Genomic DNA, 12,764 nt, shown 5'->3' on the forward strand with positions numbered 1-12,764 from the left:
TTGCTGTTTTTCTGCAGTGCTGAGTCTCTGCTGCTCTCGGTGTCTGTTTGTCTGCAGTGCTGAGTCTCTGCTGCTATCGGTGTCTGTTTGTCTGCAGCGCTCAGTCTCTGCTGCTCTTGCGGTTTGTCTGCAGCGCTGAGTCTCTGCTGCTCTCGGTGTCTGTTTGTCTGCAGCTCTGAGTCTCTGTTGCACTTGGTGTCTGTCTCCAGCGCTCAGTCTCTGCTGCTCTTGCTGTTTGTCTGCAGCGCTGAGTCTCTGCTGCTCTCAATGTCTGTTTGTCTGCAGTGCTGAGTCTCTGCTGGTCTCGGTGTCTGTCTCCAGCGCTCAGTCTCTGCTGCTCTTGCTGTTTGTCTGCAGTGCTGAGTCTCTGCTGCTCTTGCTGTTTGTCTGCAGCGCTGAGTCTCTCCTGCTCTCGGTGTCTGTTTGTCTGCAGCGCTCAGTCTCTGTTGCTCTTGGTGTCTGTCTCCAGCGCTCAGTCTCTGCTGCTCTTGCTGTTTGTCTGCAGCGCTCAGTCTCTGCTGCTCTCGGTGTCTGTTTGTCTGCAGCGCTAAGTCTCTGCTGCTCTCGGAGTCTGTTTGTCTGCAGCGCTCAGTCTCTGTTGCTCTTGGTGTGTGTCTCCAGAGCTCAGTCTCTGCTGCTCTTGCTGTTTGTCTGCAGCGCTCAGTCTCTGCTGCTCTTGGTGTCTGTTTGTCTGCAGCGCTGAGTCTCTGTTGCTCTCGGTGTCTGTCTGCAGTGCTCAGTTTCTGCTGCTCTTGCTGTTTGTCTGCAGTGCTGAGTCTCTGCTGCTCTCGGTGTCTGTTTGTCTGCAGTGCTCTGTCTCTGCTGCTCTCGGTGTCTGTTTGTCTGCAGCGCTCAGTCTCTGCTGCTCTTGCGGTTTGTCTGCAGCGCTGAGTCTCTGCTGCTTTCGGTATCTGTTTGTCTGCAGTGCTCAGTCTCTGCTGCTCTCGCTGTTTGTCTGCAGCGCTGAGTCTCTGCTGCTCTCGGTGTCTGTTTGTCTGCAGCGCTGAGTCTCTGCCGCTCTTGGTGTCTGTTTGTCTGCAGTGCTCAGTCTCTGCTGCTCTTGCTGTTTGTCTGCAGCGCTCAGTCTCTGCTGCTCTTGGTGTCTGTTTGTCTGCAGCGCTGAGTCTCTGTTGCTCTTGGTGTCTGTCTGCAGTGCTCAGTTTCTGCTGCTCTTGCTGTTTGTCTGCAGTGCTGAGTCTCTGCTGCTCTCGGTGTCTGTTTGTCTGCAGTGCTGAGTCTCTGCTGCTCTCGGTGTCTGTTTGTCTGCAGCGCTCAGTCTCTGCTGCTCTTGCTGTTTGTCTGCAGCGCTGAGTCTCTGCTGCTCTGTGTCTGTTTGCAGCGCTGAGTCTCTGCTGCTCTGTGTCTGTTTGCAGCGCTTATGTCACATCCACAGCACTGCAGCCAATCAGTGAGCTCAGTAGCTCCTGTCCTATGGTGCAAAATAAATCTCTATAACTCTATAGTACACAGCAATGCTCTCACAGCCAGAACATCACAGTCTCCACATTCTGCCATAATTAGGGCTGATTCAGAAAACGGCCACAGACTATTCACCGCTGCACCCGGGTCCTTACCCTACTATACTTATACCATATCATTCTAATTACTTTTATTATTGTATTATTTTTCTTGTCTATTAGTATTTTAGTTATTATTTCTATAGCATTTTTCTATGTTCTATTTTTATGTATTGCATATTATTATTATTATTATTATTATTATTATTATTATTATTATTATTATTATTATTATTATTATTATTATTATCATTATCATTATCATATCACATTATTTTATTACTAATTTTATTACATATTATATTATATATTATGCATTATTTTTATTTTATTATTACTATTATTACATATTATATATTGCACATTATTAGTATTATTTTTATTATTATTCTACTATTGCATATTATATTGTATATTGCACATTATTAGCATTATTTTTATGATGATGATAATTATTATTATTATTATTATAATTACTCCTACTAATGCATACTATATTATATATTGAAAAATAATAATAATAATTTAAAATGATAATTATTATTATTATTATTATTATTATATTGCACATTATTATTATTATTATTCCTACAAATGTATATTATATACACCATTATTATTAATATTATTATCATTGTTAGTGATGATATTATTATTATTCCTACAAATGCATATTGTATTATATATTGAACAATAATATAATAATAATTTTATCATTAATATATCATATATTGCACATAATTAGTATTGTTTTTAATGTTTTTTTTATTAGTTTTAGTATTGCCTATTATACTATATTTTGCACACCATTATTTATTATTATTATTATTATTATTATTATTAATAATAATCATATATTGCACATTATTATTAATATTTTTATTATTCCTACAAATGTATATTATATACACCATAATTATTATTATTATTATTAGTGATATTATTATTATTATTATTCCTACAAATGCATATTGTATTATATATTGAACAATAATATAATAATTTTATCATTAATATATCATATATTGCACATAATTAGTATTATTTGTAATGTTATTTTTATTACTTTTAGTATTGCCTATTATACTATATATTGCACACCATTATTTATTATTATTATTATTAATAATAATAATAATATGTTAAATATTGCACATACTTAATTATTATTAGTATACTGATAATATTATATATTATCAGTATATTATATTAGTATACTAATATTATTTTGTGTACTGCACACTAATACAATATTACTATTATTATTACATATTGTTATATCTTGCATACTATTATGATGATGATGATTATTTATGATTATTACTACTATTATTGCATATTATAGTATATTTTGCACATTATTATTATTATTTTTATTATTAGCATATATTATTCTATATTATCTACAGAACATTTTCTCCCTATTCTTCATTTTTTTGAGCAGCCCCCCTACCCCCTGACATTGGAGAGATTCCCTGCCGTGCACATGTATAGTCAAACTTAAATGAATAAGCCTTTTAAAGCTCTTATGTCATGTGGGCGGAGCCTGCGAGCCCCTGTGCGGCCCCCATTGGCTGCTGTTGGTGTGGGAGGTGGGGGCTGCCGGAGTGGAGCTGTATTACTTGAGAGCAGCTGAGGGATTTCGGTGGGATTGCCCCCTGGTGCAGCAGCTGCTGATGCTGCTCCTCTGTCCGGCGCTGCAGCACACCGACCCTACACACACATCACAGGGACAGACACTTCTCCGCCTGGGAAAAGTCTCTTAGGTGATGCCGGTAGGATTTGTTCACACCGGCTTCATTTATTTTTTATATATATATTTATATTTTTTTTTTTAATTCCCATTGATCATTTGTGAAAGTTAGATTATTGTGTGATCCCATTATCCGGAGACGGAGAGCGGCCAAGACCCCCCCCCCCCCCAAAAAAATCACCCTCCTCCTGGAAGAGGGTGTAGGACAGTGACCGCGATCTGGTATATTATTATCATTTTTTATTTCTTTTTTATTGTGTGCCGCATTTAATGCTGAGACATGCAAAACACGAGCTCTGGGAACGGTGAAGCTAAAGACTATGGAAAAGTCGAGTAGCGAAGACTCTTCTATACACCGGAGTCCGTCTGTGGACAGCAGGGACTCGGCTAAACCTTCTACCTCAAGCAGGGAATTCGGTAGAGGATTCACCGCCGGAGCTTTTTATGGCAATGCAGGATCTCGTACATCGAGCCACGCCGGCGTAAAGAGGGACAAGTACTCTGCACCCAAAGGAGGCAAATATGTGGTCTTTTACCTGGATCTATCCTTTGTTTTTCTCCTAGAATTTAAGAAGTGCAACATGGCGAGAGGCTGCCTGTGTTGTTTGAAATACATGATGTTCCTCTTTAACTTGATATTTTGGGTAAGTCCCATTTACATCTTACTTAAATCTGTACCTTATTTTATTCTCAATGGTGCCAACCTATAGCGTAGCGTCACCGTGCAGACCTCTTCCAATTCTTTACAGCAGGGGATTAAAGGAAAGGGGGTCAGCACGTAAGGAGTCAAAGGCAAGGACCGCACCATTTTCATTCTATTTCTTGACATTCTAATCCCAATTTTTGAAAAATTTCACATTTTTGAGAACTGTTAACATTGCATAATGTATTCACTTCTGCCAGATCGTATTGCACCAACCTATTCCGAGGCGCTGTACATAGAATATTCCATTCCCAAGTTGTCCAAATTTTGACTCTGCCTTAATTGCATAGCACCAACCTATTCTGAGGCACTGTATACTGCCTCTGTGGGGAGGAGATCTGATTTCACTATTTCTTGCTCAAACGATACTTGACCTGATAGTCTGTGTCTAAAGGGTTAACATAATTTGCGGGGGGAGGGGTACATAGAAGATTCAATTTCCAAATTGTCCAGATTTTACATTTTTTGGTTTTGAAAGTAATTTGACTAAGCCTTAATTGCATAGCACCAACCTATTCCGAGGTGCCGTACATAGAATATTCCATTCCCAAATTGTCCAAATTTTACATTTTTGGGGGTTTTCCAAGTAATTTGATTTTGCCTTAATTGCATAGCACCAACCTATTCCGAGGCGCTGTATATAGCCTCTATGGGGAGGAGATCTGATGTCACTATTTCATGGTCAAATACCACTGCAACCGGAGGGTCTGTGCTTAAAGGGTTAGCATAATTTGCGGGGGGAGGGGTACATAGAAGATTAAATTTCCAGTTTGTCCAAACTTTCCATTTTTTCGATATGAAAGTAGTTTGACTTTGCCTTACTTCCATAGCACCAACCTATTCCAAGGCGCCGTACATAGAATATTCCATTCCCAAATTGTCCAAATGTTACATTTTGGGGGGTTTTCCAAGTAATTTGACTTTCCCTTAACTGCATAGCACCAACCTATTCCAAGGTGCTGTATATAGCCTCTATGGGGAGGGGGGAGGAGATCTGATTTCACTATTTCATGCTCAAATACCACTGCGACCGGAGGGTCTGTGCTTAAAGGGTTAACATAATTTGCTAGGGGAGGGGTACATAGAATATTCCATTCACAAATTGTCCAAATTTTACATTTTTGGGGGTTTTCCAAGTAAGTTGACTTTGCCTTAATTTCATAGCACCAACCTATTCCGAGGCAAAGTATATAACCTCTATGGGGAGGGGGGAGGAGATCTGATTTCACTATTTCATGCTTAAACACCACTTTGACCAAAGGGTCTGTGCCTAAAAGGTTAACATAATTTGCTGGGGGAGGGGTTTTGGATATCATTTTCATGCTATTTTAATTCTATTCCATGTTCTATTTAAAAAAAAAAAAAAAAAAAACCAGAAAAGCTCATTATCTGCACATCATATATAGCACCTACCTATTCAGAAGCGCCGCACATAACGGTCCTTATTGGCCTCGGGAAGGATATTTGAGTTAACAGTTTCATGATCAATCTGATTATTTTTTCAAAAGTCTATTTGAATAATTGGAGGTAACCCCCTCCCCCCTCTAATTATGTCCAAATTTGCAACTTTTACAGTTTTGGGAAAATTGTTACTGTAAGTAAGAGATAAGTAATGTATGGCTCCAACATAGCCCGAGACGTTGTATATAGGATTTAAGCAGTCCCTATGGGAATGGGGGAGAAGGCTGGTTATATGATTTAACTATTTGATGCCCAATTGATTGTGTTTTCATTCTGTGAGCTTTACATTCTCCAAAAATTCATATATTTGGGAAATTGTAACAATACATAATGTATTTAGGTCACGTTGATTGTATAGTGCTGACCTAGTCCAAAAAAATCCCTATGGGGGGAGGGGAGGGGGGGCACATCTGATTTAACTATTTTATGTCCAGTTTTTGAAGTTATACACAATATAGTTGGTTCACCTTATTTTTATGGCTCCAACCTATTCCTAGGCGCTGTATGTAGCACTTTTTTGGACAGGGGATATCTAGTTTAACTATTTTATACACAGTTTGATTGGGTTTCATTGTATTTGTTGGCATTAAATTCCCAAAATGTCACATTTTTGGGGAGGGAATTGTAGCTATACATAATGGATTTACTTAACCTTGCGTGTATATCGCTAACATATACCATGGGGGTGGGGTGGGATATCTGATTTAACCAGTTCATGACCAGTTTATTTAGGGATGTGGCATGCAGGACAATGTACCAAGCAATTTGTATAATGTGGTATTAAAGGTGCTGCTCGACTTATGTGAAGGGGGTTTGTAAAAATAGAAAATCACATGCACAGGCTGCAGAAATCCACACATGCTGCAGAGGCAGCCCCATTCAGGTCTATGGAAGAGTCCAGTGGGGAAAAAAATGTGATTAGTAGGCATCCAAAACCTTCCAAATTTGCAAAGCCTCAGGATAACTCCTTAAAGCCGTAGTTCACACCCAGCTGAAGAGTCTTTGCAGCTATTTTCAGCACTGAGTGACCCCCAGACCCTGAAGTTTGGGGTAAAAATAATTACATGGTGTATATCCGATGGGCACGAGCTGCAAGAATGTATTAAACCTTTTCCTATTTCCTGCCCTGATGACTTTAGGGACTGGGATGAAACTAATATAGGCTAGGAAGATTGCAGCAGGGACGATGAAGGTATAGAGGGGGGAGAGGACAGGAGGATGCAGGTATAGAGGGGGAGAGGACAGGAGGATGCAAGTATAGAGGGGGAGAGGACAGGAGGATGCAAGTATAGAGGGGGAGAGGACAGGAGGATGCAAGTATAGAGGGGGAGAGGACAGGAGGATGCAAGTATAGAGGGGGAGAGGACAGGAGGATGCAGGTATAGAGGGGGAGAGGACAGGAGGATGCAGTTATAGAGGGGGAGAGGACAGGAGGATGCAGTTATAGAGGGGAGAGGACAGGAGGATGCAGTTATAGAGGGGGAGAGGACAGGAGGATGCAGTATAGAGGGGGAGAGGACAGGAGGATGCAAGTATAGAGGGGGAGAGGACAGGAGGATGCAAGTATAGAGGGGGAGAGGACAGGAGGATGCAGGTATAGAGGGGGAGAGGACAGGAGGATGCAGGTATAGAGGGGGAGAGGACAGGAGGATGCAGTATAGAGGGGAGAGGACAGGAGGATGCAGTATAGAGGGGAGAGGACAGGAGGATGCAGTATAGAGGGGAGAGGACAGGAGGATGCAGTATAGAGGGGGACAGGACGGGAGGATGCAGGTATAGAGGGGGACAGGACAGGAGGATGCAGGTATAGAGGGGGAGAGGGCAGGAGGATGAAGGTATAGAGGGGGAGAGGATAGGAGATGCAGGTATAGAGGGGGAGAGGACATGAGGATGCAGTATAGAGGGGGAGAGGACAGGCGGATGCAGGTATAGAGGGGGAGAGGGCAGGAGGATGCAGGTATAGAGGGGGAGAGGACAGGAGGATGCAGTATAGAGGGGGAGAGGACAGGAGGATGCAGTATAGAGGGGGAGAGGACAGGAGGATGCAGGTATAGAGGGGGAGAGGACAGGAGGATGCAGGTATAGACGAGGAGAGGCTAGGAGATGCAAGTATAGAGGGAGAGAGGACAGGACAATGCAGGTATAGAGGGGGAGAGGGCAGGAGGATGCAGTATAGAGGGGGAGAGGACAGGCGGATGCAGGTATAGAGGGGGAGAAGGCAGGAGGATGCAGTATAGAGGGGGAGAGGGCAGGAGGATGCAGGTATAGAGGGGGAGAGGATAGGAGATGCAAGTATAGAGGGGGAGAGGGCAGGAGGATGCAGGTATAGAGGGGGAGAGGATAGGAGATGCAGGTATAGAGGGGGAGAGGACAGGACGATGCAGGTATAGAGGGGGAGAGGGCAGGAGGATTCAGGTATAGAGGGGGAGAGGACAGGAGGATGCAGTATAGAGGGGGAGAGGACAGGACGATGCAGGTATAGAGGGGGAGAGGGCAGGAGGATGCAGGTATAGAGGGAGAGAGGACAGGACAATGCAGGTATAGAGGGAGAGAGGACAGGACAATGCAGGTATAGAGGGGGAGAGGGCAGGAGGATGCAGGTATAGAGGGGGAGAGGACAGGCGGATGCAGGTATAGAGGAGGAGAGGACAGGAGGATGCAGGTATAGATGGGGAGAGGGTAGGAGATGCAAGTATAGAGGGAGAGAGGACAGGACAATGCAGGTATAGAGGGGGAGAGGGCAGGAGGATGCAGTATAGAGGGGGAGAGGACAGGCGGATGCAGGTATAGAGGGGGAGAAGGCAGGAGGATGCAGGTATAGAGGGGGAGAGGGCAGGAGGATGAAGGTATAGAGGGGGAGAGGACAGGAGGATGCAGTATAGCGGGAAAGAGGACAGGAGGATGCAGTATAGAGGGGGAGAGGGTAGGAGATGCAAGTATAGAGGGGGAGAGGGCAGGAGGATGCAGGTATAGAGGGGGAGAGGACAGGAAGATGCAGCTACAGAGGGGGATAGGGGGGAGGACAGGAGGATGCAGGTATATAGGGGGATAGGAGGATAGGGGGGGACAGGAGGATGCAGGTATAGAGGGGATAGGGCAGGAGGATGCAGGTATAGAGGGGGATAAGACAGGAGGATGCAGGTATAGAGGGGGACAGGACAGGAGGATGCAGGTATAGAGGGGGATAGGGCAGGAGGATGCAGGTATAGAGGGGATAGGGCAGGAGGATGCAGGTATAGAGGGGGACAGGAGGATGCAGGTATAGAGGGGGACAGGAGGATGCAGGTATAGAGGGGGACAGGAGGATGCAGGTATAGAGGGGGACAGGAGGATGCAGGTATAGAGGGGGACAGGAGGATGCAGGTATAGAGGGGGACAGGACAGGAGGATGCAGGTATAGAGGGGGATAGGATAGGAGATGCAGGTATAGAGGGGGACAGGACAGAAGGATGCAGGTATAGAGGCGGATAGAGCAGGAGGATGCAGGTATAGAGGGGGATAGGACAGGAGGATGCAGGTATAGAGGGGGACAGGAGGATGCAGGTATAGAGGGGGACAGGACAGGAGGATGCAGGTATGGAGGGGGATAGGATAGGAGATGCAGGTATAGAGGGGGACAGGACAGAAGGATGCAGGTATAGAGGCGGATAGAGCAGGAGGATGCAGGTATAGAGGGGATAGGGCAGGAGGATGCAGGTATAGAGGGGGACAGGAGGATGCAAGTATAGAGGGGGACAGGAGGATGCAGGTATAGAGGGGGACAGGAGGATGCAGGTATAGAGGGGGACAGGAGGATGCAGGTATAGAGGGGGACAGGAGGATGCAGGTATAGAGGGGGACAGGACAGGAGGATGCAGGTATAGAGGGGGATAGGATAGGAGATGCAGGTATAGAGGGGGACAGGACAGAAGGATGCAGGTATAGAGGCGGATAGAGCAGGAGGATGCAGGTATAGAGGGGGATAGGACAGGAGGATGCAGGTATAGAGGGGGACAGGAGGATGCAGGTATAGAGGGGGACAGGACAGGAGGATGCAGGTATGGAGGGGGATAGGATAGGAGATGCAGGTATAGAGGGGGACAGGACAGAAGGATGCAGGTATAGAGGCGGATAGAGCAGGAGGATGCAGGTATAGAGGGGGATAGGACAGGAGGATGCAGTTATAGAGGGGGAGAGGACAGGAGGATGCAGGTATAGAGGGGGACAGGACAGGACTGGAGAATGCAGCAAGTTGAGCTTCCAAGAGGAGGGGCTTTATGGCTGAGTTATGGACACAGCTTTGAGATCTATGGATGTAGCAGAACTGAATTTGTCACTTTACTCTATCATTGTAACTTTTAGGCTTTGTTCAAATGTTGCATCAAAACCGCGATTTTCCAATTTGTCGCCAAAAAGCGTCTCTACCACAAACTCCTTAAAAGAGAGCGCAATGTGGCCCCATATGATAATAAGATGTAGTAGGGAATATTGATATATGGATGTAGCAGAGCCGGATTTTACTTTTTCGGGGATCCGTGATGATTTCCTAAGATATTAGGATTTCATGTTTACCCCTCCAAATTGCATATGTGGTCACGTGTTGGCACCTCGTTTATGGTGATTGCCAATGGCGGAGGCCTTAGCATTAGCACGCCCGCCCACCATGTCATCTAGAAAATAAAAAACCGCCAACGTACGGTGCTATCATGATGATACTATACAAACTCGGCTCTGTTGCAAAATGAAGAGAACACATAACCTGACTGATGGGCACACTTGATATGGAAAGGGTTAACAGACTGTGCACCCCCCGCACTACCCCCGCTCGGTGCAGCAGTGCCGGTTATACGCGCAGCTCTCGCTAATCAGGGAAATATTGATGTCTTCATGCCGCATTATTAGTTAGTGAAAGCCCCTATGTGGCACTTTATACCATCGATTACCCTGGCACATTCTGCGGCCTGCAGCCATCTATACACACGAGGCACTAAATACAGTATATAGCGGTATAATAATGCAACATTGCGCCGGTAGGGATGAGGAACTATTGCTAATTCATCATTCACTGTTCGAATGGCGCCACCACATTGCACAGAACGCCCGGACGGGGGTGGGGGGGGGGGATCTGCTCCCGGAGGGGTTCACAAACTAATGAACGTGAGCTGGGTGAACTGTCAGTCTCGGTTTGCCCGTAGCTTCCCCCATGGCTTTCATGTGCAGGATTATTTCTATGGGGACATAAAACACATAGAAAAATAGTATTCCGCCGTTTCTTCGAGAACAAGAGTAAATGATCAAAGAGTCTGGAGTTACCCCCATGGGGTATACCACGCCTGGGTTAACTGTTTGGATTCCTGATGTTTGATTTATATATTACGTAGTGGATTTTAATCCTCTTTCCTGATTTGCAAAACCCATTTTGGGGTTAATAAATGAGGGGAGGGGGGGTCCTACTCTAGAAGACTACTCTATCTGGAAAGAAGTTCTCTGGAGGACTCAAAAGTGTAATTCCTTGTTTCTCCTCTGGAAGTGCTGTAGGGAAACTGAACACCTGCTAACTAAGCTGGTGATTGCCGTGATTAACTTATAGTTATGGGATTTTTGTAACAAAAAGTGGGAAACTCTTTTAAACTGATAAACCAGATCCCACTGTTGAAGAAAATTGCAGGTCTACCATAGATTTCAATGGTTATCTGAGGGGGCTAATGATTTTTTGGGAGTCATTGTCATGGAGTAAGTACTGATGGAACAAGGGCTCCTAGGCTGACCCTAATACTGTGACCCCTACTCTGTCTCTTATCTTGAAGGTAGGCTTGATGGTAGCCAGGTTTGAGCCTCCAGCGTGGCCCTGTCTCCTGTCCGAGCCCTGATACTGCTAACCCCCCCTCACCCAGGGAGTGGGCTGGAAACCCAGTATCAAAAGCCCCACAAATGGGCACAGACAAGGGTAAACGAAAACGTGTTCACACGACACACAAACACAAAGGAGGGACGGTATGTGAACTGGGGAGCAACGCAAAAGGGGTAGGAAATAAATGCACAACTGGAGAACTCACACATAATGCAGAACTGTATATTATAGATCACCATAGAACTGGATAGCCACAGGAACCGAGGAAGCAGAAGCTATATCCGGCACTCAGCCCCAGAATCCAGAACCTTATAAAGTGTGAAGGCAGCTGAGGGTGGTAATCAGCAGCCTGAGCTCCCAGTAGATGATCACAAGCCAGCAGCAATTAACTCCTGCTGTACTGGAGAGCAGGGATGCCAGAACCAGCCGACACCCATGACTGGCTGTGCAACTAAAGAATCCCGGGCTGTTTGTCGGACTCTGCAGAGTCCGAAACCGCCATGACACCCAGTAAGTACAATGCAGAACACCGCATGTGTCATATCTCAATATATCCAGGCCGCCGCCACTGGCAACAAAACTCTAATAAAGTTTTTGGGAATCGATTGCCTAAATCAGATCACTACTTAGTGTCCTCGTTACATATGTATTGTTTTTTACCTGGTGTAAATGCCACTGTTCTCCTGAATCCGGCTATGTTTTTCTTTTGTTCCTGCGCCTCTCCGTTCCTGAGATATGGCCACCTTTTCTGTATACAAAAATCTAATCTTTTTAGCCAAGTGGGTCTGGTCTAAACTTTTTTATGGGAGTGTTTTTTGAGGACCACTCCCACTTGGCTATAAAGACTATATTTATTTATGGGGAAGAAGGGGCCATATCTCAGGAACGGAGAGGCATAGAAACAAAATAAAAACATCGCCGGATTCAGGGGAACAGCGGCATTTACACCAGGTACACAAATTACATATTTATGGCAGGCTCCAGGTCTCATAAATTATTTTTTTCCTTTTCCTGTGAAGTTATGCATTGTCTTTCATGGTGTATATCACTAGTTTATCTGAGATTGCTGCACACCATCTGCTGTGGCTTCTTACACAGATTAAACTTGTCTGAGCCGAGGTCTTATGCTTATGGCTTTTAATTATGACGCCGGGATTTTGATCTATACCAAATAAGGCTGTATAAAGTCAGATTAATCCACAGGACGGAGTCTGTGCGCTTTCTAGGCAGCCTACTGGCACCATGTGGTGACTCGATCCTGTGATTACACCCGACACTGATATAGGATGCTGTACGGGTTTCCACCCTAAAACAATTCCTGGTATCTCCTGATTGGCTACATGATACCGGGGCTCCCGGCTGGGTATTACGCACTAAGTGAAGTAGTCCAGGAGTGTTCAGCCGTATTTAAGGGGGCACTAAAAAGTGTTTGTAGCTTATATAAGGGTATGTGATAAAGTATTGATCATCATGGGGGGGGAAACTTTCTTTACATAATCC

The 12,764-nt window shown here is 44.7% G+C and overlaps 1 protein-coding gene across 2 annotated transcripts in view; it reads left to right on the top strand.

Annotated features, from left to right (window-relative positions):
• The window catches only part of TSPAN9 (tetraspanin 9), a 634,531-nt gene that overhangs the window by 392,318 nt on the left and 229,449 nt on the right, over positions 1 to 12,764 (top strand). The window contains exon 5 of one of the 2 annotated variants that reach the window (XM_075344268.1): positions 3,835 to 3,914. In XM_075344268.1, the coding sequence (XP_075200383.1) occupies positions 3,852 to 3,914 (63 nt within the window). In that variant the 5' untranslated portion in view covers positions 3,835 to 3,851. Of the gene's footprint in view, positions 1 to 3,172; positions 3,915 to 12,764 lie in introns of those variants that run through there. The other variant, XM_075344267.1, reaches the window with a different exon arrangement.

The sequence above is a fragment of the Anomaloglossus baeobatrachus genome, chromosome 4, assembly GCF_048569485.1.
Source record: "Anomaloglossus baeobatrachus isolate aAnoBae1 chromosome 4, aAnoBae1.hap1, whole genome shotgun sequence".
In the NCBI taxonomy this organism is placed as follows: domain Eukaryota; kingdom Metazoa; phylum Chordata; class Amphibia; order Anura; family Aromobatidae; genus Anomaloglossus; species Anomaloglossus baeobatrachus.